This window comes from Strigops habroptila, chromosome 7 (genome assembly GCF_004027225.2).
Source record: "Strigops habroptila isolate Jane chromosome 7, bStrHab1.2.pri, whole genome shotgun sequence".
NCBI classification, from domain to species: domain Eukaryota; kingdom Metazoa; phylum Chordata; class Aves; order Psittaciformes; family Psittacidae; genus Strigops; species Strigops habroptila.
Window position 1 is genome coordinate 2,360,992 of NC_044283.2, and position 26,501 is coordinate 2,387,492.

The 26,501-nt window shown below is 46.2% G+C and overlaps 1 protein-coding gene across 1 annotated transcript in view; it reads right to left on the minus strand.

Moving 5' to 3' along the window:
• The window catches only part of ATRN (attractin), a 173,195-nt gene extending 147,054 nt beyond the window's left edge, over positions 1-26,141 (minus strand). Inside the window, 2 exon segments of the mRNA XM_030491484.1 lie at positions 25,779-26,104; positions 26,106-26,141. Of these exon segments, the coding sequence (XP_030347344.1) occupies positions 25,779-26,104; positions 26,106-26,132 (353 nt within the window). The 5' untranslated portion in view covers positions 26,133-26,141.
• Positions 26,142-26,501: the final 360 nt, after the last annotated feature.

The following is a 26,501-nucleotide window of genomic DNA, read 5'->3' on the forward strand; positions in this document are numbered from 1 at the left end:
GTATTTCATTAAGGCAGATGTACACAGTTAGCTTCCTTGAGAAGTCCCTTTTAAGTAGAACGAAACTCAAAGATAAAGGATAATCCACATGACTCAAACTTAGGCAGGCCTCCATTTACATACTAAAAAAGCAAGTATCGTCCAGCTACATGCTCTCACTCCTCTTTGCTTCTGGTGCAGCAATGCGCTGGGCTCGTCTTCTCCATACACCACCAAACACAGTCGCACTGTTGCCAAATAGGTCACATACCAATGTGAAACAAGCTGGTATTAAGATGGTAAACAAGGGGGAAAGGAAAAAAAAGACAAGAGTATATTGAATTCTAAGGCTCTTCAAGAATCAATCTGCTATCAAAATGCAACTCTAGCACATCTATAAGTTTATATCAACCTGTATGTTCAACTCAGCACCAGAAATGCTGATACTGAAGAAGATCAGCCTGATAATGCTGTACATTTGGTGAGCATAAAACCTCACTATAGACAAATCCTCCAGTGACTGTTATCAGTTAAATGGCTGGTGAAATTCCTCTGAAAGAGTCAACAAATTTGAGCAACTCCATGAATGCTCCACAGATCCCTCATTTAGTTGCTCCCGTAAGGAAATACAGCTTTTGATGTGATGCTGTTCACAACTGTGAGGTGGCAAGCCACGTGTACCAGTTTCCACCCAAATATGCAGCCAGTGTCCTGGCTTAGCAAATGGAGAAAAGGACAGACTTTAATCATAGACTTGTTTGTTTTGGAAGGGACGAGGTTAAAGCCATCGCCCCTTGGCCTGTCCCTACAGGCCCTTGCCCAAAGCCCCTCTCCAGGTTTCCTGGAGCCCCTTTAGGCACTGGAGCTGCTCTAAGGTGGCCCCTTCAGGAGCCTTCTCTTCTCCAGGCTGCCCCAGCCCAGCTCTCTCAGCCTGGCTCCAGAGCAGAGCTGCTCCAGCCCTCGCAGCAGCTCCGAGGCCTCCTCTGGCCTCACTCCACCAGCTCCATGTCCCTCTTGTGTTGGGGACATAGATTTAGTTAAATCATCTTAATCCCTTAAATGAAAACTTCCTACTGCTGGCACCGAGCAGTTTAACCACACTCAGCTCACTCCACCGTCTCGCCTAAGCTTTTCCACCAGCTTTTTGCAAGCATGAAGTAAACCCGCGCCACTCAAACCACCACAATGCTTATTTAGGAGCCTGAAAAATAAAGCAAATGTGAAAGCCATCCAGTAACGACAGCTCTGAGCTCACGGAGGTAAAGATTTGGAGTGATTTTTAAATACCAGAGCACGTTTGTCTGCCTTGCTGTGACCAACAAGTGTAAAACCCTTAGGAAAAGCGGTGCTTTTAGCCACTATAAACTGCTATGCTTTATTAAGCGCTTCTGCAAGATAAATTTTACAATCCATGTAAGATATTTCCTAACCCACAAAGACGCATTCTTTGCTATTATAACACCAAGCCTCAATTCCTTACTGTGGTAGAAGAGGCAGCAAGAAGTCTGACTTTAAAAACATAATCCTGGCAAAGAATAACCTTCTAAAGTTCATTTTAATCAAGCAAATAGTATGAGAAACCATTATATTTTTAGAATAAACATGGAAAATTTGGAAACAATGAACTCATGGGCACATAATACAGAATTTATGGGTTGTGTCAACGCAGCCTTAGCAACAGACTCACTACAACATCTGTATAATCCAAGATCTTTACACAATAAGTAGCTCTGGAGTGTTTGCCTACGAAACAGCTCAGCAGGGCAGGCAAGGTCACAACCTCCAGCCTACTGATTTCTCTGCTGTGGAGGTGGATGTGCATATATGGATTGGGTTTCTTATTCCTCTTTCCTTGCAGTGAGGCAGTGTCTCATACGTAGCTCTCTTGATAATCACTCCAGAACAAAGAAAACCTCCCTTAAATACAAACAACCAACATAAAACCCAAACTACAAACCAACAAATCCTACAGGCAAAGTATTTAACCAAGGCTGGGGTCAGTCCAGAACCTAACACCACTATGGGCGTCCTTCGAGCTACCCAGCAAGGAGCCACACTCCCCAAGGGAAGGCATAGGTGCAAAAATCACTGCTTCCAACACCACATCTACCATGTGCACCTTCCCTATTGCCTCTGAAATGACTTGGAAAGGAGTTATTCTTGGACAGCAGCACGAAAAAAATGAAATTCCATCTGCTCCCAACAGATTTGTAACAAGAAAAACAAAGACAGTGGCTCAACGCAACTTATGGAGAGTTGTGAAATAACCCCTCACTTCACTACCAAGCTGAGCATGATTTACAGGCTAGCTCTCAACTAACCATCTCTAAAAAAACATCCCACCTGCCTATTTAGGATTCAGGCATCACAAGTTCTTTCCGGTAACATCCACAGGAAAAGCATCTTTGCACTAACAAGAATTCTGCACAAAATGTTGCTCTGTTCACATTAGTTTATTAAGAAAAATAAGAAAGGAAAAGATTTTGCCTCATTCCAGTTTCCCAGTTAAGTTCTTACATTTTCATTTCGTTATCTCTATTTGCAACCAAGATGTTTTAAAACATTAAGAAAGCTGAAGAGGGGCTTTTGTCCTGTAGGGACAGGCCAAGGGGAATGGCTTTAACCTGCCAGAGGGGAGATTGAGATGAGCTCTTGGGCAGAAGCTCTTCCCTGTGAGGGTGCTGAGGCGCTGGCACAGGGTGCCCAGAGAAGCTGTGGCTGCCCCATCCCTGGCAGTGTTCAAGGCCAGGTTGGACACAGGGGCTTGGAGCAACCTGCTCTAGTGGAAGGTGTCCCTGCCCGTGGCAGGGGCTTGGGACTGGATGAGCTTTAAGCTCCCTTCCAACACAAACCACTCTGGGATTCTATGATTATTTATAAGAGAAACACCAACCACCTCCTGCAAGCACCCTTAAGCCCTGTAAGAGAAGTTCATTCCTGCCTTAAAACTGCTGAAACTAAGACGTGACACTTCAATGTACCGTACCAGGAAGGATTAGAACCACTTAAGCAGAGTCCTCCGGCACAGAAAGCACTAACCCACTTCACATCGAGTGCTTCCCTCCGGCACTCTCGAACACTGCTGCATTGTCCTCCCAGCCACGCTCTGCCTTCATGGGTAGAATTTGAAGGTGATGTGGCTTGTGTGTCTATAAGGCTGTTTTCTTCTTGATTATACTTTTATTCCTGGCCCAAAGCAGCTCTCTGCCTTGTTGCTGGGCTGATGAATGCACCCGGACACAGCACTGAGAGCAATCTTGGTGTCTTACTACTCATGTCTGCTATTTAACACAATGAATACCAAACTTCAAGTTATCCATAAGGGGAAATTTCAAGCTGAATGATTGCCAGACCTAAGCATAGACATATCAATGCATCATAAGGTCTGTAACTTCCTCTCATCTCCTGTGCTTTAAATCAATCTGTCAGAGATAATTTACAGAACAAAGAGTGAGATGATCACGGTAATACGTTCCTCTTTGACACATGAAAAATACAAAGGTACCAGTCACTGGGTAACAAGGAACCATATTGTTCTTAGGCTAAAATTATCTTCGCAAAGGTATAAATAAAAACTCTATTTCAGTTTAAAGGCAGTTGGGCACGTTGAATAGAGTTGCAACCACTGGTAACATGGTGAAGAAGTATTATAGTGGACAAGTTTCATAGTGGACTCTGCACACTGCTTTTAACTATGGGCATCAAAACATTCACATGCAGTGGTTTCAAAACCCAAAAACCCATAAAGATGATGGTTGCATAATGTTTCTTCAGAAAACTTAAAACTCACCTGTCCAATTCCAGAGCCATTCCAAGCACCCCAAACATCAGGACCAAAAAGCACTTGATTGGATATGGATCCCATCACCCAGATCATGGCAGAGCCCTTTAATACTCAAATATACCAAGCTGCAATCTCAAAAAGCAAACATGATTCACAGGAAAGCAGAGGGAAAGGTGGTGCCCAGCTCCCAGGAGCATCACCAGCTAGGGTGAGCTCTAGGATGAAGGAAACCTATCACAGCAGACCAGCACAAGGCCAAGCAAGATGAGGCTGGAGACCCAACTTGGTCTTCTCCTTCATCCTGGCTGCAGGAACAGATGTGTTCTGGCCCACAAGAGCTCTGCAGTACTATTTTGAGCCTTTGCATCTCATTATTAAATTTATTTATTTGAGTCCCAGTTGGAAAAAGGGAGACAAACTTGCCCAAAGCATTTGGGTTTTATTTAGATTAAGCCAGGCTGTTCAAACTGGCTCCTAGTCAAATTGTTCCACTAACTACACCCCCTACTTTAGATTGGAAATATTCAGTTAGATGGCTTTAACCTGCCAGAGGGGAGGCTGAGATGAGCTCTGAGGCAGAAGCTCTTCCCTGTGAGGGTGCTGAGGCGCTGGCACAGGGTGCCCAGAGAAGCTGTGGCTGCCCCATCCCTGGCAGTGTTCAAGGCCAGGTTGGACACAGGGGCTTGGAGCAACCTGCTCTAGTGGAAGGTGTCCCTGCCCGTGGCAGGGGCTTGGAACTGGAGGAGCTTTAAGCTCCCTTCCAACGCAAACCAGTCTGGGATTCTGTGATTCTATATATTTTACAGTCAGAAAAAGTAAGAACTGATAAATACTGAATGCTCAGCATTTTTAAGAGCTGGGCCATTTATATATAAGCTTAACTTGAGCCATTCATGTTCTGTTATGTGTCGTCAACAGTTTTAACACCAAATCCAGAAGTGTTTCATAAACAGCAAACATGGGAAATCCTTGAAAGCAGACAGAGCTCTTCGGCCAAAGACAATTATTAAACTAACTCACTCAACACAGGACAGCACCTTGCACAACAGCCCCTTTAACATCTGAGAGCAAACACGTCATTTTTACAGAGTTCATACAACATTTGTGAGTTAAACATTGCTGTTGCTTCCAAACCCAAGTGTATTTTGCTACTAGTTGCATGACAGGTTTACTACCTCGCTGAGACAGAGGATTTCACATTGTTGGCTGGCTTAATAATCAATAAATAATTGGCACATGGAGAGTGGGCAGTAGAAGTCACAGCTGATGTATTCATTAGGCATTTCGCTCAGCACTGTCTTTCCCCTGTGATCCTCACTGCTCTATACTGAGCTGAAATACAGGCGTTTCCCATGGCTCTTTGTCCTCTTTTATCTGGAGACAGAATTATTTCTCCATGAGCAGCACTGTGACTTGTCAGCAAGCATGCAGTGCTCTGCCAACCGAGCCCTGATACTCCAAAACCTCCTCCAGCCACTCATTTGCTGTACAGCACTTAGTATCCTGCCTGCCCTCATCACATCGGCTGCATCGGCACAGGGTGCCCAGAGAAGCTGTGGCTGCCCCATCCCTGGCAGTGTTCAAGGCCAGGTTGGACACAGGGGCTTGGAGCAACCTGCTCTAGTGGAAGGTGTCCCTGCCCGTGGCAGGGGGTTGGAGCTGGGTGAGCTTTAAGCTCCCTTCAACACAAACCAGTCCACGATTCTACGGTTCTATGCCTTACTGAAATACTACCTAAAAACTGTAATACAAAATTGCTGTTGTGCAGGTTCCACCCTTCCTCGCCAATAATGTAACGACCCACATCAGATTTTATTTGGATTTTCCAAATCATTAAAAGCTAAAATAGCTGAAATTAATGTTCAACCCCATGGGCACCTAAACACATCATCACCTGAACAGTGACTACATGTACTATTGGGTCCATCCGACAAGCAAGCAAAACAGGGAGAACACAATTTCCAGTAGAAACCTTGAACTGAAATAAAAGCCCAAATATTGCAAATAACTAAATGACTTCCTGAAAATTAAATTTCTATATGGAAGAGCACCTGAGACCTGTTGTGAAGTCCCCAAAACTTCCTCAAACAGTAGTTTTGGGGTTAACTTCAGCTCTGGATGGAAAGCATGGGGTGGGAACACGCAGCCTGTCAGAGGTTCACCACGCCAAACAATGCTGAGAGATAATATAAGCACATTATTTTGCTTTAATTGTTTCCACTTGAGGCTGTTGTTCTATATTAAGAGCATTACAAGTTTTTATATAACTTCCCACATAGTTAAATTTTAATGTAAAAATACTTTTTCCATTTGGGAAAATCCTGACAACAGTAACAGTTCGGGAACAGAGTATCTGTATCTGTTCCCATCTAAGCTGTGAGCTGGAGAGCAACATTTGGGGAGAATAAAGGCTTAGAATACAATTTAGTAAGTTTTAAAAGGGAAAACTGCATGAGAAAATGTTCTGCAATCACTGGCTTCCATTTGTAACATTATTGGGTTGTACAGCCAGTGATGAAAAGGATCAGAGTGACTGGTGCTGAAATGATTCATAAACTCTCTGGATTAAACAACAACGCTTGTTTCAAAGAATACAAAATTCAATATTTGTTCCATTTTTCCAAATCTCAGGACAAGTGAGACATGTTTGGCAAAGTGCACCTTCAGTAACTGAAATAATAGTTTCTGTTTAGAATCACAGCATGGTTTGGGTTGGAAGAGACCTTAAAGCTCATCCAGCTCCAAGCCCCTGCCACGGGCAGGGACACCTTCCACTAGAGCAGGTTGCTCCAAGCCCCTGTGTCCAACCTGGCCTTGAACACTGCCAGGGATGGGGCAGCCACAGCTTCTCTGGGCACCCTGTGCCAGCGCCTCAGCACCCTCACAGGGAAGAGCTTCTGCCCAAGAGCTCATCTCAATCTCCCCTCTGGCAGGTTAAAGCCATTCCCCTTGGCCTGTCCCTACAGGCCCTTGTCCAAAGCCCCTCTCCAGGTTTCCTGGAGCCCCTTTAGGCACTGGAGCTGCTCTAAGGTCTCCCTAGAGATTTATAGCACTCATGAAGCATTGCTGAATGAACACCACCTATTTCTTATGCTGATAACAAATAGCTGCAGGCAAAAGCATTTGCTAATCAATAGACATAAAGAACTAAAGCATAAATTACAACCAGACCCCCTAAAAATATGAGCAGAAGAATCCTCTTTGTTAACTGGTGATTAAAAGGAAATACATCTGATCAGTGGTTGATGATATTACCCAGGAGATGCTCTTCCCATTGCTTTGAACCATAATATCATTTTTCCTCCCTCTCCTCCCCGCTTTTTTACTTTGTCTTTGGAAATTCATCATTCTGACAAATAACAACCATTCAAAGACCAATTACTGTTCCTGGGTCTTTTTTGGTATAACTTCATTCTAATAGGTTTCCTGCAAATCACTGCATTGCACAGCGCTGTTTCATCCTCATTCCGTCATTCTATTCACCCTGATTTTCCAGGCTGACAGCGTGATCCCTGTATCCAGGCTCCCCTATAACGTTGTAAATGTTGTCATCAGTGCACATCTGTGTGCTCTACCCAGTTCATCAATGAAAATATTAAATTAGATTCCAGCTTCAACTTCTTGCCAAGAAATACTTCCCTTTAAACTCCAGTCATAGAATCCTGGAATCCCAGGTTGGAAGGGACCTCAAGGATCAGCTGGTCCAACCTTTCCAGGCAAAGCAGGACCTAGACTAGATGGCCCAGCACCCTGTCCAACCCAATCTTAAGTGTCCAGCACTGGGGAGTCACCACTTCCCTGGGGAGACTATTCCAGTCTCTGGTTGTTCTCAGTGTGAAACATTTCCCTCTTGTGCCCAGTCAGAATCTCTCCAGCAGTAACTTGTGCCCATCGCCCCTTGTCTTCTCCATGGCACTCCTTGTCAAAAGGGTGTCCTTTCTTCTCTGTAGCCACCCTTTAACTACTGGAACATGGTGACAAGGTCTCCCCTGAGCCTTCTCTTCTCCAGGCTGGACAGTCCCAGCTCTCTCAGCCTCTCCTCACACACTTCCCAGTCCTTGGATCATCTTTGTGGCCCTTCTCTGGATCCTCTCCAGCCCATTCACATCTTTTTTCTACAGTGGGGACCAAACCTGAACCCAGTATTCCAGGTGTGGCCTGACCAGAGCTGAACAAATTGTGACAATGTCATCCTTATCTCTGCTGGTGATGCCCTTGTTGAAGTTCCCCAGCACCCTGTTGGCTTTCTTTGCTGTAGGTGTACACTGGTAACTCCTGCTGAGCTTGTGTCCTTCAGGACCCAAAGGGCCCTTTCAACAGTGTTACTCCCAGCCAGGCAGATCCCAGCCTGTGCTGCATTTATACATTGTGCTTACCCAAGGGCAAGACCTGGACTTGTCCTTATTAACCAAATATAATGTTTTTTCCACCTCCTTAACACCTTACCAACTGCTGCCCTTCCATACCTATCACTGCAGAAGGAGCCTGATTAATTTTACGTCAATAGAAACAGAAGATAAACTTGCTTATCAGCTTATTCTGGTTTTCGTGGCTACCACACCGAAGGTGGAAAGTTCTTCATACGTCACGTAGTGCTGTCCAGTTTCTCTATCTCAATAATCCTCCAGGTGCCACCAAATCAAATGGGCTTCCAAAGTCCAGAGAGCATTTCTGTTATAGATGCCTTCAGTCTCAATGCTTAAAGAACATCACCCCACACATACATCATTAGCACTCTTGCCAAAGATGTATTTTGTTTAAAATAGCATAGAATCATAGAATAGTTTGGGTTGGAAAGGACCTTAAGATCAACTAGTTCCAAGCCCCTGCCATGGGCAGGGATGCCTCACAGCAGACCATGTCACCTAAGGCTCTGTCCAACCTGGCCTTGAACACTGCCAAGGAGGGAGCATTTACCTCTTCTCCGGGCACCCTGTGCCAGTGCCTCAGCACCCTCACAGGGAAGAATGTCTGCCTTTTATCCAACCTGAACTTCCCCTGTTTCAGTTTGAACCCATTGCCCCTTGTCCTATCACTACAGTCCCTGATGAAGAGTCCCTCCCCAGCATCCTTGTAGCCCCCTTCAGACACTGGAAGCTGCTCTGAGGTCTCCATGCAGCTTCTCTTCTCCAGGCTGAACAGCCCCAATTTTCTCAGCCTGTCTCCATACAGGAGGTGCTCCAGCCCCTGATCATCCTCGTGGCCTCCTCTGGACTTGCTCCAACAGCTCCATATCCTTCTCATGTTGAGGACACCAGAACTGCACACAGTGCTCCCAGTGGGGTCTCAGAAGAGCAGAGCGCAGGGACAGGATCACCTCCTTCAAGCTGCTGGTCACGCTCCTTTTGACGCAGTCCTTACAAATTATCCAGTAATCTCTGTCCATCTCCAATCATTCTTTCCTTTCATGTGCTTGAAAGCCTAATCTGCTTTCAAGGTCTGATTGACAGGTCTGTAGATAGACAGATCATCTTTCCCACAACTACTCCTTTTTAAATAGACACCCCACATCACTACTCCGCAGCCCAAAGACTCAACCAATGTTACTTTCTATGACCAGCTCTTCATCCCCACTATTTTTAAAACTACTCTTAAAAGGCTAGGAGTACCCAAAGACACAATTCCATTATAATTACATGGCAAAAAAGATGTTTTAAAGTGAACTAAGGACATAAAGGATATAACACAACTTCTGAAATCTAACCAAAGCATCAATATAAAAACAGTAGCAATGAAAAAGGCAGAAAATTAGATTTGAACCAGAGAACGTGAATCCCGTCGGTACAAATAATCAAAAGGAAGTACAACATGGACTATTTTAGGGGGAACACAATCCAAATGTTATGACTAGGACTCCTACATACTCCTGCAGTACAAATAAGTAATACGATATGTATCCATATGTACCACGTTCTCATTTCCAGCGCTTGGGATGAGCTCTGTGGTTTAACAGTCAGACTCTGCCTTTTCCAGAACACTGGTGTGGAAAACAGTTCTCCCAGACCAGCTTAAGATTGACATCTCAGGCTGTGATTTGCATCAGAAGCCTGACAACAGCCCAGCCTCAGTCTACAAGGGCTGCAAAGTACCTACTTGTACTGAATCAATTAGGCATCAACGCAGTTAATCGGTTCATAAATCAATGCTGTAACTCCAGCCTGCATTAATTCGCTTCAAAGGGAAGTGTGCTACAGGTTTCTGAAGTGAAACGTCACTGAAAACACAGGGAGGTCAAGGTACAATGCATGACCTGGGGAATGAAAAGATTAAAATAAAAATATACACCAGACTAAGTGATACACAGTGATTTCCCTTCCCCATTTTCAATCCTGTTGCAATTTGTTGCCATGAGTTTGCACTCACATAGAACCACAGCCTGGTTTGGGTTGGAAAGCACCTTAAAGCTCACCCAGTTCCAACCCCCTGCCACGGGCAGGGACACCTTCCACTAGAGCAGGTTGCTCCAAGCCCCTGTGTCCAACCTGGCCTTGAACACTGCCAGGGATGGGGCAGCCACAGCTTCTCTGGGCACCCTGTGCCAGCGCCTCAGCACCCTCACAGGGAAGAGCTTCTGCCTCAGAGCTCATCTCAATCTCCCCTCTGGCAGGTTAAAGCCATTCCCCTTGGCCTGTCCCTACAGCCCCTTGTCCAAAGCCCCTCTCCAGGTTTCTTGTTGGCCCTTTTAGGTACAGAAAACTGCTCTAAGGTCTCCCTTGAAGCACGTTTCATCTGCACATGCTAAGCTCCTGCAGAAATATTTCTGCAGATGGAATAAGGCTGAAGGTGGCATACTGATATCACCTAGCTTCCGTCACCTAAAATGCTCAGTGCCTCTTTTAGCATGGTCACCTCCCATGCATTCTATGGATAGCGTTCTCCAAAGGCAACTCAACAACATTTTACTTAATGTTTAGATCCCAATCAGGGTTTAATTTCAAAATAAAGAAGTTTGGGTTTAGTTTATGTGTAAGTGCATGTCTCAAACAACGTCAGTACCAGCAACTGTGTCTTTAAGATATTTTATTGTATGATCAGTAGGACCTTTGCTAACAAGATTAGGATGAGATGATACATGATATAGTTCACATTATACATATCAAAACTACTTTGGACAACTGCTTCACACTGCTGACCTGGTCTTCTCTCCTCCTTAGCTCCTTCACTTAAACATGATACAACATACTAGGAAACACCAAGTTCCTGCACACCAAGTATTTTAATTCCATACCTACTCAATGTGCAGCTTTACCTACAGGTGTTTTACACATACGAGGCACTGAGGTGCCAAAAAAACATCCCAACAAGAAAAATTAGGAACTTACCACTCCTGTATTTTCATTTCATGCACAAGTTACAGCAAGACAAAAGAAATTAGGGGCAAAATTTCCCAGAGTTTCTTTTTAAAGACTTGGTCTATATATTACAGAGCTAATAATGAACATGTATGACCAAGGGAAAAAGCTTAGAAGATGACTTTTAACTACAAAGTGATTCCAACTCTAAGTCATTAGCAGAAAGGAGAACTTCTGTCAAGATGCCAGGGACTCACTGGAGAGAGAGATATATGTGTATGTGTGTATATATTTAACCCCATTAAAATTATAGCTACCAGAGGTTTTTGATTTAATTGGGGATTAAAGGGAAAGCATCTTGTGCCAAATCACAGTCCTGACCTGCTGTTAATCTTTAGCCCATCACAAGCCCATCAACAGCCCAGACTCTCAAGAGGCTCCCAATGCTCAGTCCGTTCATCAGGCACAGCACCTTGTACTACTCTTATCACATGTGTGAATTAGGAGAACCTAAAAATTCTCCAGAATACATCTGGGCCTCAAAATGAGTGTTTTTTCTTATTCAGATATGACAAAGATAACAGAGAAACTTCACAGTGGTTTATATCCTCCAGTATCGATAGATAGTGGCCTTCATCAATCGACTACTGGAGAGGGGCTTTGGACAAGGGCCTGTAGGGACAGGCCAAGGGGAATGGCTTTCACTTGCTAGAGGGGAGATTGAGATGAGCTCTGAGGCAGAAGCTCTTCCCTGGGAGGGTGCTGGGGCGCTGGCACAGGGTGCCCAGAGAAGCTGTGGCTGCCCCATCCCTGGCAGTGTTCAAGGCCAGGTTGGACACAGGGGCTTGGAGCAACCTGCTCTAGTGGAAGGTGTCCCTGCCCGTGGCAGGGGGTTGGAGCTGGATGAGCTTTAAGGTCCCTTCCAACACAAACCACTCTGGGATTCTGTGATTCTACTCCAGTTGTGTCTACAGCATCCCGTAATCTTCCTAAACCTGAACAGTGAGATTTCCTTCAGTGAATGACACTAGTTCACTTATTTATTGATCTTGCTGCGGAAAAGCAAGACAGCACAAAGAAGACCCCCCACAAAGGCTAGCCATGAAGTACTCAGGCTTTTGCAAATTTGCTGATGTCCATGGCTCCATTATAATTGTAAATCAATAGGAAATGTATAAAAAATTAAAGTGTGAACAGAAATCAATGGACACATATACAGTTGTCTCCTACATAATTTCTTCTTCAAATCTACAGGTAAAAGCAAGGAATCCCTTTCCAAGAGCTACCTTCTCCTGTTCTCCAGCCTCAATAGAGGGAAAAATATATCTTTCTTTGCTATAGAATCGGAGTCTACAAAGAAGAGAATCATGGAATGGTTTGGGTTGGAAGAGACCTTAAAGCTCATCCAGTTCCAACCCCCTGCCACGGGCAGGGACACCTTCCACTAGAGCAGGTTGCTCCAAGCCCCTGTGTCCAACCTGGCCTTGAACACTGCCAGGGATGGGGCAGCCACAGCTTCTCTGGGCACCCTGTGCCAGCGCCTCAGCACCCTCACAGGGAAGATTTTCTTCCTTAGATCCAACCTAAATCTCTCCTGTTTCAGTTTAAATCCATCACTCCTTGTCCTACCACTACAGTCCCTGATGAAGAGTCCCTCTCCGAGGGGGAAGCTCACTCTGTACCACCATTTCCAAAGTGCAGTTTGGATCTGCAGAACAACAGGGGCAGAGAATCCTTCTCTCCTCCTCACACACGGTGTAAAGAGAAGATCTCAAAACCTTCTTCGAGAGATTACAGAAGCACAGCTCCTGACTCGAAGGCTGCATAAAGCCTGCACATAGATGGCATCACCAGCAGTCCACCTCCTGCAAGATCTCAGCAGCTTCGGTGAACCTTGTGGTAAAATACAGCTTAAGGTATATAATTTGTAGGGTAAACAACTATACCTTCACATCTGCACTGATGTTTCACCGTGTTTCTGTCCTAGCTGCCTTGAAATGCTGAGAGATCGGTGTGTTTTAGGAGGCTGTGAGTAAGGCAGAAGGATGTCTTCTTCAGCACAATGTCTCATCTCATGCCTACTCTCACACATACAAATATTGTATTGGAAACAAGCAAACCTCAGGCTCAAAAGACATCTGATGCCTTGACCAGCTTTGATGAGATGACGTGATGTTCTCAAAGTGATTTTATTTTGCTTTTAATTCCACATGATAAATTCCTGGGAACACTGAATAGAGGAATTAAGATCACATTTGAACTTCATCACTTTTAAGACACAATTTCCTTTTTCATAAGCCTCAGTGAATATGATTTAGGCATATTTATAGTAACATTAATGATGTTTCTTCTGTAGGACAGTATAATTCTCAGAATAGACAAGTTGGATACCACTTGACACACTAAACTGCCTTTCAAAATGCTTTTAAACCTCAAAATTCCTACTTAAAGAGCGTCATCATCAGAACATCTTTAAAGCATATAACTTGTTCTTGTTTCATAGATGAGGAAACCAAACCATGAAGATTAGATGGCGAACCATACTTGTGTTCGATTCCTCAACTTGTGTGGTCATTTCTATACTCCAGGGAATCACGCCCAATGAATGTGAAAGCTTCACCCCAAACTTCTTCAAAGTAAAACACAAATGAACTGATACGGTGGTACGTGGAATTTGGTCGAACTGAGGGCTGGGGGGAAACAACACTGGCTGTGATACCATCCTTATCTTTCAGAGGAGACGCTCCCACAACTTACAGCAATATAAAATCCAAGTATCTTTGCTTAAAAAAGACATTACCAGGAAACATGGACAAAGAAGAAAAGCTGCTCTCTATCTTTAAGCTACCAGAACGCATCACACCTCCTTTCCAGCTGGCATTACGCAAAGGGAACCCACATTTTCTTCTCCAGAAGCCTACCCACAGCAACCAAAGCTGTGCAGAGATTTCAATTAGAGCAGCCATAGAATCATAGAATCCCAGACTGGTTTGGGTTGGAAGGGAGCTTAAAGCTCCTCCAGTTCCAACCCCCTGCCACGGGCAGGGACACCTTCCACTAGAGCAGGTTGCTCCAAGCCCCTGTGTCCAACCTGGCCTTGAACACTGCCAGGGATGGGGCAGCCACAGCTTCTCTGGGCACCCTGTGCCAGCACCTCAGCACCCTCACAGGGAAGAGCTTCTGCCTCAGAGCTCATCTCAGTCTCCCCTCTCAGCCATTCCCCTTGGCCTGTCCCTTCAGGCCCTTATCCAAAGCCCCTCTCCAGACGAATAAAACCAACCAGTGTGCCAACATTGGGCAGTTCTTCATTCATTCATTCCCTTTGCCTTTTCAGGACTTACGTCCTCTTACCTCCTTTCTAGTCTTCATTAGGTGCCATTAGAAACATTACAGGCTCTAAAGCCACATCTTTTCCAGCTGGATCACCCATTCCTGTTTTCCAGCAGCAATCCGAATCTCCACCCTTGCACATTCAAACACCAAACCTGCACAGAAATTATTATACCATTTGCATTAGGGAATTACACACATATTGAGATATCTGCTGCTGCCCCAGAAATCTTCAAGAGTTCAGGTTACTGAGAAGAGCTGCAAATGACCCAAGAATTACTATTTTAATGTTACGTTTTACAGAGCTCCAAGTTTTCTTTGGGCTCACCATATAAATTTAGATATAATAATCAGCTTAAAGGTCTTTTTCACCCTAAATGATTCCATGATTCTAAGTTAATATCAGCAATATCCACTGGTAAAAATATATATAGATAACTTCCAGCAACATTATATGGATGTTTTAGGAAGCATGTGCATAGGCGGGAAGTCAAGTTCTGTTTTTGACTCTGAACCACTTCAACACCTCCTCAAAATGATTCATTCTCCCAAAGTTGAACAAGGGCACAGTTAAACACCCATTACCATTCCCAAAATGAAAACCACTGACTTGAACGAATCGCTGCAACCTGTGCTTGTGAGAAACAGACACCAAGTGACCCAGATTTAAAGATCCGCCTGTTACGTGTCTGAATGGAATAAATCAATCAGTTAACAAAAGGGCACTAACATGCTGTCAAAGCAAGAAGGCAGCACCTATAAATAAATGCATATTGAAATAGAGAGTGTATCTTAGAATCATAGAATCTTGGAATCCCAGGTTGGAAGGCACCTCAAGGATCAGCTGGTTCAACCTTCCCAGGCAAAGCATGACCTAGACTGGATGGTCCAGCACCCTGTCCAGCCCAATCTTAACAGTGTCTAATACTGGGGAGTCACCACTTCCCTGGGGAGATTATTCCAATGGTGGTTGTTCTCAATGGAAAAAATTTCCTCATGTCCAGTGGGAATCTCCCCAGGAGTAACTTGTGCCCATCACCCTTGTCTTCTCCATGGCACTCCTTGTCAAAAGGGAGTCTCCGTCTTCTCTGTAGCCACCCTTTAACTACTGGAACACAGTGATAAGGTCTCCCCTGAGCCTTCTCTTCCCCAGGCTGAACAGTCCCAGCTCTCTCAGTCTTTCCTCACACGTTTTCCCAGCCCCTGGGTCATCTTTGTGGCCCTTCTCTGGACCCTCTCCAGCCCGTCCACATCTTTTATGTACAGCTGCGACCAAAACTGAACAGAGTGTCTTGTACAACAATAAATCTAGCTCCAAATTTTTCCACAAAACCAAAAGCAACTGCCCAGACAATTATGCCTGTTCCTAATCTCCATTTGAAAATATCACAGAAAAATCACAGAACCATCATTGCCCTCAAAAGTAATTATTTCCCAGTACATTATTTGGAATATAAAAAAGGAGGGGATCCTGCCCCTCTGCTGCGCTCTGGGGAGACCCCCCCTGCAGTCCTGATCCAGCTCTGGGGCAACAGCACAAGAGGGATGTGGAACTGCTGGAGCGAGGCCAGAGGAGGCCCCGGAGCTGCTGTGAGAACTGGAGCAGCTCTGCTCTGGAGCCAGGCTGAGAGAGCTGGGCTGGGGCAGCCTGGAGAAGAGAAGGCTCCTCAAGGGGACACCTTAGAGCAGCTCCAGTGCCTAAAGGGGCTCCAGGGAACCTGGAGAGGGGCTTTGGGCAAGGGCCTGGAGGGACAGGCCAAGGGGAATGGCTTTAACCTGCCAGAGGGGAGATTGAGATGAGCTCTTGGGAAGAAGCTCTTCCCTGTGAGGGTGCTGAGGCGCTGGCACAGGGTGCCCAGAGAAGCTGTGGCTGCCCCATCCCTGGCAGTGTTCAAGGCCAGGTTGGACACAGGGGCTTGGAGCAACCTGCTCTAGTGGAAGGTGTCCCTGCCTGGGGCAGGGGCTTGGAGCTGGATGAGCTTTAAGCTCCCTTCCAACCCAAACCAGTCTGGGATTCTATGAATTCAATATTTTCACCAAACAGCAACCTCAACATCTCTCACATTGAGTGGAATGTGCAATAATTTTTTCAGGAGTATCAAAGTAGTTGATGGGAAATATCACAGGAGTCTTCCCTGATTTTCTCCCTCTTACTGCAGACCTGCACAGTCAGCACTTCAGTCCCACACTACTCTGCATCTCAGGTCTTGCAATGGCTTGGAGTTTTATTTCTTGGCACACCTTGGCTGATTCCACACCAGATCAAAGCCTGTAACAAAAGCAACCATTGGAGATCCTAACCTCTGGAACTGCTATAAACTTCATGTGACACTCTCCACTCTGCATTCCTAGGGTATCAGAGGTGTAAATGAATCATTAACAGGCAGGTGCTGCACATTGCTACAAAAAACCTTCACAAAACCATGCTGAAAAGTTTATTTCAGCAGAACTCAGCCACGTTCTCGATCGTAGCAAGCAATGAAATCCACAAACTGCACTCAGAGTGAACATCAATCATGGGTTTTTCTCCAGATAAAGCAATTACATTCAAAATATCTGGCAGCAGCGCCACAATAGCGACACTTCGAGCATTATAACACTGTGAAAGGAGGAATATAATGACACATGCACAAAGAAATGGGGGAAAAAAAAACCCCCACTCAATCCATAGCTCTACATTACACCAACAGCAACTCAAAGCTAAATCCACTGGAGGTGTAATTTTTTTTCCTCACAGCAATACTAATGACTGAAAAACAGCAGGGATGAAAACTACTACAGCTTTAGCAGCAGAGTAATTGAGGACACAGTTATTCTTTCCCTTCACAATGAAAGGATATTAAATCCAAACTACATTTTCTGAATGGAAAAAATAGTTTTCACCTTCTACATGTGAGTTCAGGGAAGGTGTTTACAATAAGATGCTAATTCATGTTCTGACACCTCGAGCAGACAAGCACCACCCTGGAGACAGGTATGAAATTTTCATGCAGGACAAACACTGACTAATAAGAAAGTCTTCAAAAGGGTGTTTTCCTAACATAACCTTCCTTATTTTGTGTCCTTCTGGATTATAGAAGCCAGCAAAGAAAAAAAACACAAGATGGGAAATGGAAAGAGAAGACAAATAATAGAAAAGCTGCGATTTTCATACCTGCGTTACACACCCAGCAATAGTCTCTGCAGTGGAACTGGCTAATGGTAAGAGACATTGCAGCTAATTTTCACCTCAACAGGACACATAACACACAGCATCAACCTCTATCTGAATGTTTTGGACATGCAAGAAGCATGCCCGAGATGAGTGTCATGTACAGCAATGCTATTTCTTCTGCAGCCATGAGCTCAGCAGGGATGGCAGGGAAAAAAAGGGAGTTTACACGTTGGAAAACCCTTGGTTCAAACACCCAGACCGCCTCCACTGGCTTGACCACCCTTAAACCAGCTTAATCCTGTTTCTGCGTTTCCAAAGAACTGAAAATTCTCAATGTAATGCTGCTGCAGGAAACCTGTTTTACCAAACTAAGCCACAATGAGTACCAGGAACCTTAACTACGTCCTGCGGTGTCCTGGGAGTGTTTCATACAATCTGGTTTAGTGATCAGCTGCTCTTCTTTAGTACGTATGTTGCTCAGAACCACCAGTAAAACATTTAAATTCTTCTCTCCTGAAGGGGACACCTTAGAGCAGCTCCAGTGCCTAAAGGGGCTCCAGGAAACCTGGAGAGGGGCTTTGGACAAGGGCCTGGAGGGACAGGCCAAGGGGAATGGCTTTAACCTGCCAGAGGGGAGACTGAGATGAGCTCTGAGGCAGAAGCTCTTCCCTGTGAGGGTGCTGAGGCGCTGGCACAGGGTGCCCAGAGAAGCTGTGGCTGCCCCATCCCTGGCAGCGTTCAAGGCCAGGTTGGACACAGGGGCTTGGAGCAACCTGCTCTAGTGGAAGGTGTCCCTGCCCGTGGCAGGGGGTTGGGACTGGATGAGCTTTAAGGTCTCTTCCAACCCAAACCAGTCTGGGAGTCTATGCTTTTTCATCACACGAGAGGCACCAAGGCCATTATCAGCCCAAAACACTGAGTCCATTTTCTCTAACACATTATTCCAAGAATTCCCTCACTGCTCTGACGTACCAGATTTAGCTTATCAGATTTGCACATGAACACTTGTCTGTGCGCAATTACAATCTCTTACTAACCCTAATGATTTCACAACTCCATAATCAGGACAGAGCCCTGCTGTTTTGAGCATCCTAATGATTTCAGGTTCCACAAACCAAATCCATGCCCTGCATCACAGGCATGCAGCACATCCACCAAAACCTGCATCCAGAGGCATGCAGCACATCCACAGCAACCTGCATCTCTATCAGATAAATATTTATTGGATGCAAAGGGAGGGAAGGGCACTAGTGACATTCTCAAGTAGACTCTAAAGGAACTCCACGTGCATCAGCCACAAACAAAGCAAGGGAACAAAAGCAGGAAACAAAAAGCAAACATCATTACTGGTTCAGTCTTTCAGTGACTAGATGAGTATTTGATTCCAAGCCATGCACGACAGCGAATTATCATCTCTGTTCCAGGCTGTAAAATTGATTATCAAATTTTCCAGCCCTGCTTTAAGACTCTGCAGTGGTTACAGGGGCAGATGTTGGCATGTGGCTATACAAGAACAAAACACTGCAATAGAATTGTCACGGTCCTTCTTAGGGTGAATTCCAGCTTGTAGCAACTCAGAGCTCCACCAAAACCATTTCACCTACAAAATCACATAATTCTCCATGCCGTCTTCTGTATTTTTTACTATACTTTGCACTGTGCTTTAGAAGATGTGAATTAAGAGCTCCTAAAGAGCTACTTGCTGAGAACATTTGCGTGCAGGAGAAAAAAGCAAAGCTCTCCCAGATCAAGAAGCTAATTCCAAGCACTGTGCTTGGAACTTCAAATGGGAAAAAAATCCCTCAAGGAAACTGCCTGTTTAAGAAAAGAGCACCCAAGGGTATGATAAATTAATGCAATAATACAACAGCTTGGTCAGCAGCAGCATTATCTCAATATATAGAGGATTTTCAGCATGCCTCTTCATAGACACTTATGTTAGGCACAGTAAGCTCATGGTTTTAAATGTGATTGCTCATGAAGGCTTCAGAGGAACAAGCCAGGAAAGTGAAATCTGTCACATGCGTTCCAAATGTTATTTAACTTTATCAGGAAGCACAATAAAAGCATGGCTGGCCTGAGCTCTTTTGAATGCTTCAAAAGAAAAAGCCAGTTCTGTGAACACCGGGCTAACCTCAGTCATTTGTTGATATTGCAAAGTTATTTATGTTAAATGTAAATTGACTAAGATGGTAACAAAAACCCGGCTGGACATGAGCTGTATATGCTGGGCTGCACCCCCAGAGCGTGAGCAGCAGGTCAAGGGAGGGGATTCTTCCCTTCTGCTGCGCTTTGCGGAGCCCTCCCTGCAGTCCTGATCCAGCTCTGGGGCAACAGCACAAGAGGGACATGGAGCTGTTGGAGTGAGGCCAGAGGAGGCCACAGAGATGCTGCAAGGGCTGGAGCAGCTCTGCTCTGGAGCCAGGCTGAGGGCTGAGTGAGCTTTAAGGTCCCTTCCAACCCAAACCAGTCTGTGATTCTATGATTATTTTAGATCCATAATAAAAGAAGCAACTGAGACTCTGATATAACAGAAAAATCTAGAGCAGTGTCTGACAACCTCTAAGCTGACTCAGGCAGCTACCCCCCCGGTATTTAAACAGACATAGAGAAAGAAGACAGAAATCTCTTATATCAACCACTGCAGAAAAGGAGACACTTGCAATCAAGTTTGAGGCAGCGATGTGTTCCTGGAACTGTCAGGAACAGGAATGTTATCCCCTACCTGCACTGCTCCTGGAGGTCCCAGTGCTCAGCAGGAAAACAGCAGCTGGACACTACTCACTCCTCTCTCCCACAGGTTAAAACCATCAGCAGCTCAATAATTCCAATAACTAATGCTCCAATGCTGAAGACATTTGATGTGCATGAAGCAGAGATGACAGGAAGGATCTAGCACTGCATTATCTTACTGTTCTGAATTCACCACTATATATACCACTCCTTGCTATAAAGCAGACTGAAAAAGTCATGATAAGAAGTGAGCTTCTTGCAAACATTAACAAAGCCTCATGCAATTCAAATATTTATGCTGGCTGTTCAGTGCAAGGCAAGAAGTGTAGAGCACAGCAGATATTTCAACAATATTGAATTATTTCACAGGGAATTTTTGTTCTTGAAATGGCCCTAATAAAATATCACTGTCCAATAAATCAGCTGGAGTAACAATAAAGCAGTGGGAATTCAGAAGAAATATTAGCTGTGAGTTTCTCTCTCAATGAACAGACCATTTAAATACATATATAGACATACAGAAATAGCGATGTCATACATCGACAGATATAAACACACACCTCCTAGCAAGATTATAAATCCAGAGTTGGAAACAATGCTTCCAAGGACTAAATGAAAGCACATAAAGGTTCTTTTTTCCCCCCCAATGTATTCTTGAAAATTGATAATGCTTAAGTATTTCCTACTTGAATGGCTTATTCTTTTATTATCAGCGCACAACATTTGAGCAAGCCCTTCACACAGCAACATGGAAGAGAAAATCATTTTAAAGCATGATAAAGTACTAATGAAAAGAGAGAAACAGAATGGGGATCAGGCACAAATGCAGCACCCGAATCTAATTTGAGCACTTAAACTGATTTGGTTCAAATTGCCAACATCCTTAGATATATTCCGTAGTTTCCTGGCTTCCCTAAAGCCTTAAACTGCCTCAGGTAGCTTTTTAAAGACAAGGGGTTTGTATGTACCACCTTCTGACCAAAAGCTCCCATTTACTGAAGAATGGGAACTGAGATAGTTCCTCGTCAGCAACTCTCTCAAGTTCTGATTCACCCATATCTTCCAGAGATAAAATTCCCCTTCACTGTAATATTCTTTGGCCAAGGACACTGTATTACCACCAACTCTTTAATAATGTTCAATCAGCAGCCCATAACTGCCTCCATTAAATTAATAAAAAGACAGTTGAAAAGATACACTATCATCTTTTTTTTCCCTCCCCTTTCCAACTGTCACGCTGCATTTTAAGCACTGCTTTGCATTTTCTATCTCCCACCTCAAAAAAAACCCCCATAAAAGTATTACCATGAAAGAACTAGTGCTGTTACATACAAAAAACAGTTCTCTGGAATCATTTGTGGTTTATATTATCATAGAATGGGTTGGAAGGGACCATAAAGCTCACCCAGTTCCAATCCCTTGCCATGGGCAGGGACACCTTCCACTAGAGCAGGTTGCTCCAAGCCCCTGTGTCCAACCTGGCCTTGAACATATTTTCAGGTACAATCACATATCAAATTGCCATTTCTATGCCTAAATACACAATCCGTACACAATTGCTGTTCCAGAAGCCAAGCACTATCCTGCATTTGTGAATCCAATCCTCTATAATCTCTGGCAGTAAATCTGTGTAGAACAGTGGTCATTTCTTAAGCTGTGCTTTACCTCCCTCAGCAGCCTTTGTCTGTCTGCGAATCAGGCAGCTGGCTGAAAGAATTCAATTCAAGCAGGACAAGAGGTTGTGTCACTGAGCTACGGAAAGCACTTTGAAGAGCCTGTGGTCTCCAAGCTTGCGGCATCCTTTTGACTGCACAACACCCAACGCTGGCAAGTTCACTCTCCAGTTTGGTGCTCCTGAGCTCTCACTGCTTGGAAACGTTATCTCCAGCGTGCTGCTGCAGTTCTGTGACTGGGAGATTTCTCATCCCTCCCAGCAGACAGCCTCGCAGCAGCAGTCCTCTCCTCTTCCAGCTTGAAGCCACTGGCCTGCAGCAGACTCCAGCCTGCATAGAAGCCTGCTGGAGGTTTGTACAGAGATAGAAAACACAAGCGCATCAGGCACGTCCCCTATTTTCTATTTCAGCTTCCTTTAAAACCAAGATCTTTAAAGAACACAGGTGGTTGGTTGCACATCTTAAACAAAAGAAAATCATCTCAAGTCCTTTACAACTCAATCTTCCACCCCCTCAAGATTATCACTGATCTGTGCAGAGGTCAATGTCTTCTCAGAAGCCATTCCTACAACTAAGAATGATCAAGAATGAAACTACGTGCAGGTACACTCCTGCTCTGCTCTTTCCTTTGTAAGAAGTCTGAGCACACCACACGAGCTTAAAAACACCCCATGCATCCACATTAGATCAGCACACGATCTCCCTTTTGTGGTTTGGATGAAAAAAGGAAGAAAATGGTCCACCCCAGGTTTGTTACCTATATATCTGATTATAGTCTAAATAGAGAGACTTTCCCAATGGAGAAGGCAAGTAGAATGTTAGTGGACAACCACACGGAGCTCGATGCTCATTCTTCACTGCTAATCCTAGAAGAGGTGCAGGATTAGTAGGTCAGTGAAGCACAAGTTGTATCATCACAACCTCAGTGTTCAACGTAAATAAAGACAAGGCCACAAATGGAGTCATCATATACATCTAGATCAGGACAGGAAGATTACCACGCCAAAACTTAATTACATCTCTAAAGCAAGCAGATAAGCATGTGGAACATACCACACTTGCTAAACAATCTTCATCTTCCCTTCTACTTCCCATTTGCACCTACAGCATCTAATAACACTTAAAGCCAAGCTCTCGATAACCAAGCACCAAAAGAACCACCCTCCAGTGCTGTTTTGACAGGAAACAGAGTAAACTCGTGTGAAAGTTGTGGCTGCAGAGCTCTAAGCATTGTTAAAAACACTTGTTTGCACTTCTGGGAGCTCAAAGTTTAAAACCAGCTCCCTAATAAATAAACAGCTAAGTAAAACCCCTAGAGAGAAAAACATGCCTTATGTTTTCAGTTACCATTTTAGACCATTATTATATGTGACAAACAAACAAGAAGCTTTAGAAAAACAGGTGAGAGGGTAAAAAGGCCTTTAGCAGTACATATACACCCATTCTTTTTTTACTCAGCAGCACCAGTTGTACCATACAGAGAAGAAGCCTTTGCCTTTATTCAAATCTCGTCTCCTTAACATGCCCAACATCCTAAATCACTTGAGGAATGTAACAGGTAAGTGGCTGTTTCACAACGCTCTCCGTCAACCAGAAGCAAATTCTTATCATGACAGTGACAAAAACCACATAAAAACACATTCGACTTCCAGGGCTTGCTTAGCCTGGCATCACTTCCACATGAAACCCCTCTTAAATTAGCTGCTTCACACACAAATCTACAGCCTGTCAAATAAATACTAATAAATAAATAGAAACCTCAACTCCTAAAGCACACAAAGGGGTTTTCCTCTGGGAATTTGGCTTATACAGGCAGCTCTCATTCCCCTAGATGTACACAGAGCATTGTTGAAGGGTAGCTGGTGCTTTCCATAAAGAGCTCCCTAAGAAAGCAATCACTACCTAGAACACTCAGCCTTCTTTCATTTCCTTCTTTTCCAAGAGCCAGCCCTGAACAGGGAATTCACCTAATGCACACACACTGGCTCTCAGCTGCCACAGCCGATAAAACCAAAGCAGGTAACCATCTTACAGAAACCCCTTCCACTGAAAACCTGAGCTTTCAGTGCATTTCCAGCCTGTTCCCATGAACATTTCCAATTACTCATCCTACGGGACAGGCTGTAGACACACGAGCCAACTGAGCATCCCATCACCGCCAGAACTGGCCTTGGCACTGCAAGCAATGAGCCTTCCAGTATCACAGAGCAGAGATCACCTTTCTCCAGTGCAAAGGGCCCTCACACCACTCCCTGTCCTGTTTGATTCCCTCCAGTAGCCCAGCTCTGGCCTTGTCCTCCAGCAAACCAGGGAATTTCCTTCCCCCAAGGTGTTATTCCCACTGTCCCTCCCCAAAAGCCAGCACCACTCCTCCGCCCCAAAAGCTGAGCCTCCCCGCATGCCAGATGTCCTCTTTAAGATGCTGCTTCTCTCCCCATGTCCACCTCTCCCAAACTTGCCCTTACCCAAAACCAACACCTACTTATGCTATCTGCAAAGATAAGCTTGCTTAAACCCCCCTAACACTCCTATTGCCTACACCCAGCCATAGCACCTGCTTGCAAGCTCTTCCTCTCCCACCTCAACTGCTCCCTGACAGATCCAATTCCCATTCCTACACATCCGTCTTTCTCCCATATCTGGTCCCACACCCACATTGTCCTCCAGTGAGAGCACCTACTCCATCTGCCTCCACCACCAGCCGCCTCCATGCAAAAACCACTCCTCATTCATAGAATGATTTGGGTTGGAAGGGACCTTAAAGCTCATCCAGCTCCAACCCCCTGCCATGGGCAGGGACACCTTCCACTAGAGCAGGTTGCTCCAAGCCCCTGTGTCCAACCTGGCCTTGAACACTGCCAGGGACGGGGCATGGGGCATTCACCCACCACCCCTGACTTCCACTTATGCACCCCCCCAACCTGCTGCCTCAAATACATCCCCCTATCCAATCCCCTTCCCTCCTACATTCTCTCCAGACCTACTACAACGTAAACCTGGTTACTCGCAGTCACAGCCCATCATCTCCTGGCTCTGCCCTGCACAGTCCATCACGCCCAGATCCCCACCCACCCTGTGCCCTACACCCACATCCCTGCTCCAACACAGCCACAGTCCCTTCCTCTGCCAACTGCTCCCAGTTACCCCTCTGCAACCCCAGCACCCAAAACTCCATCCCCTCAGAGATACCTCTTTGGGGTACAAACACCCTGTACTCACCAATGACACCCATATCCCATTACTCCCAGACTCCCTACACACAGCTCCATCCCTCCCCATCCCCTGCAGACCCCAGACCTGATCTTGTGCACTCCCAGCCCATCACTCCCATGCTCCCATCGCCCTTTGTCACCCCTCAAACCTGCTCCTTCGCAGCCACATACTCCCCTTCTGCACCAAATCCCTGTCGTCTCCTCTCCAGCCCTTTACACCCTCAACCCCCGGATCAGCCCCTCACACCCGCACCCCTCTTTACCCTCAGACTCCCCCTGGGCAGCCTCAAACAGGGACACCCACATCCCTGCTGTCCCCTCCATGTGCTCCCACCTGCACCTTCCTCCTCACCGGGGGCTGCCCCCCCATACCCATGACCCCACTGCTCTCACAGGAGGGGATCAAACAGGACAGGGGGTGACGTGTGGGCCCCAAACCCACCTCCCTCTTCCCCCTAAGTGTCCCCTGGGGCAGCTGGAACCAGGGCCACCAAGCCCCTGCTCCTCTTACCCAGCCCCTAACACCCGCCCCCCCCGTCCGCCCCACATATTGTCCCCCCACATCCCCTCGCCCCACCGTCGACCCCACAACCGCGTCCCCGCCTCCTCCAGGCCCCTCACCTGAAGCGTCCCCCGCAGTGCTGGCACTGGTCGCCCACCCAGCCGGGCTGGCACTCGCATTGCCCGCTGGCCGGCTGGCACCGCCCGCCGTTGGCGCACGGCTTGTCGCATTCCTTCGCCGCCGCCGCCACCTCCTCAGCGGCGGCAGCAGCGGCGGCACCAGCGGGCCCCAAGCCCGGCAGCGCCGGCATCAACAACAACAGCAGCAGCAGCAGCGCCAGCAGCAGCCGCGGCGGCGGCGGCCTCCCGCCCCGCCAGCCCGGGCCCTGCCGCGCCATCTGCTGCTGCCGCCGCCGCCGCCGCCGCCGCTGCTGCTGCCGGCTCGGGAAGGGGCGGCGGGACAACGCGGAGCATCCGCCGCGGAGCCTCCCGGGACGGTGGCCGGCGAGGGGGGCACCGCCGCGCTACGGTGGCCGATAAGGGGAGGGCTGAGGACGGGGCCGGGGACGGGACGCGGCGGGAGGAGCGAGCAGCAGCTAGGCGGCGCCGCAGGGCCGCGGCCGATGACGTCACCCGCACGCTGGCCACTGGCGGCGGGGTTCCCGTTCACCCCTGTTGGCACAACCAGAGAGGGAGGTGGAGGGAGCGGCCCCGTGGAGGGCAAGTCTACGCTGGAGGGGCATAGAGATGGGCGCTCCCCCCCTACTGCTGCGGGGGTGTCTCCGCGTTGTCGGGCACCACATAGGGGTTACCCTAAAGGTGGTGACCGGTTGCTCTTGGTGT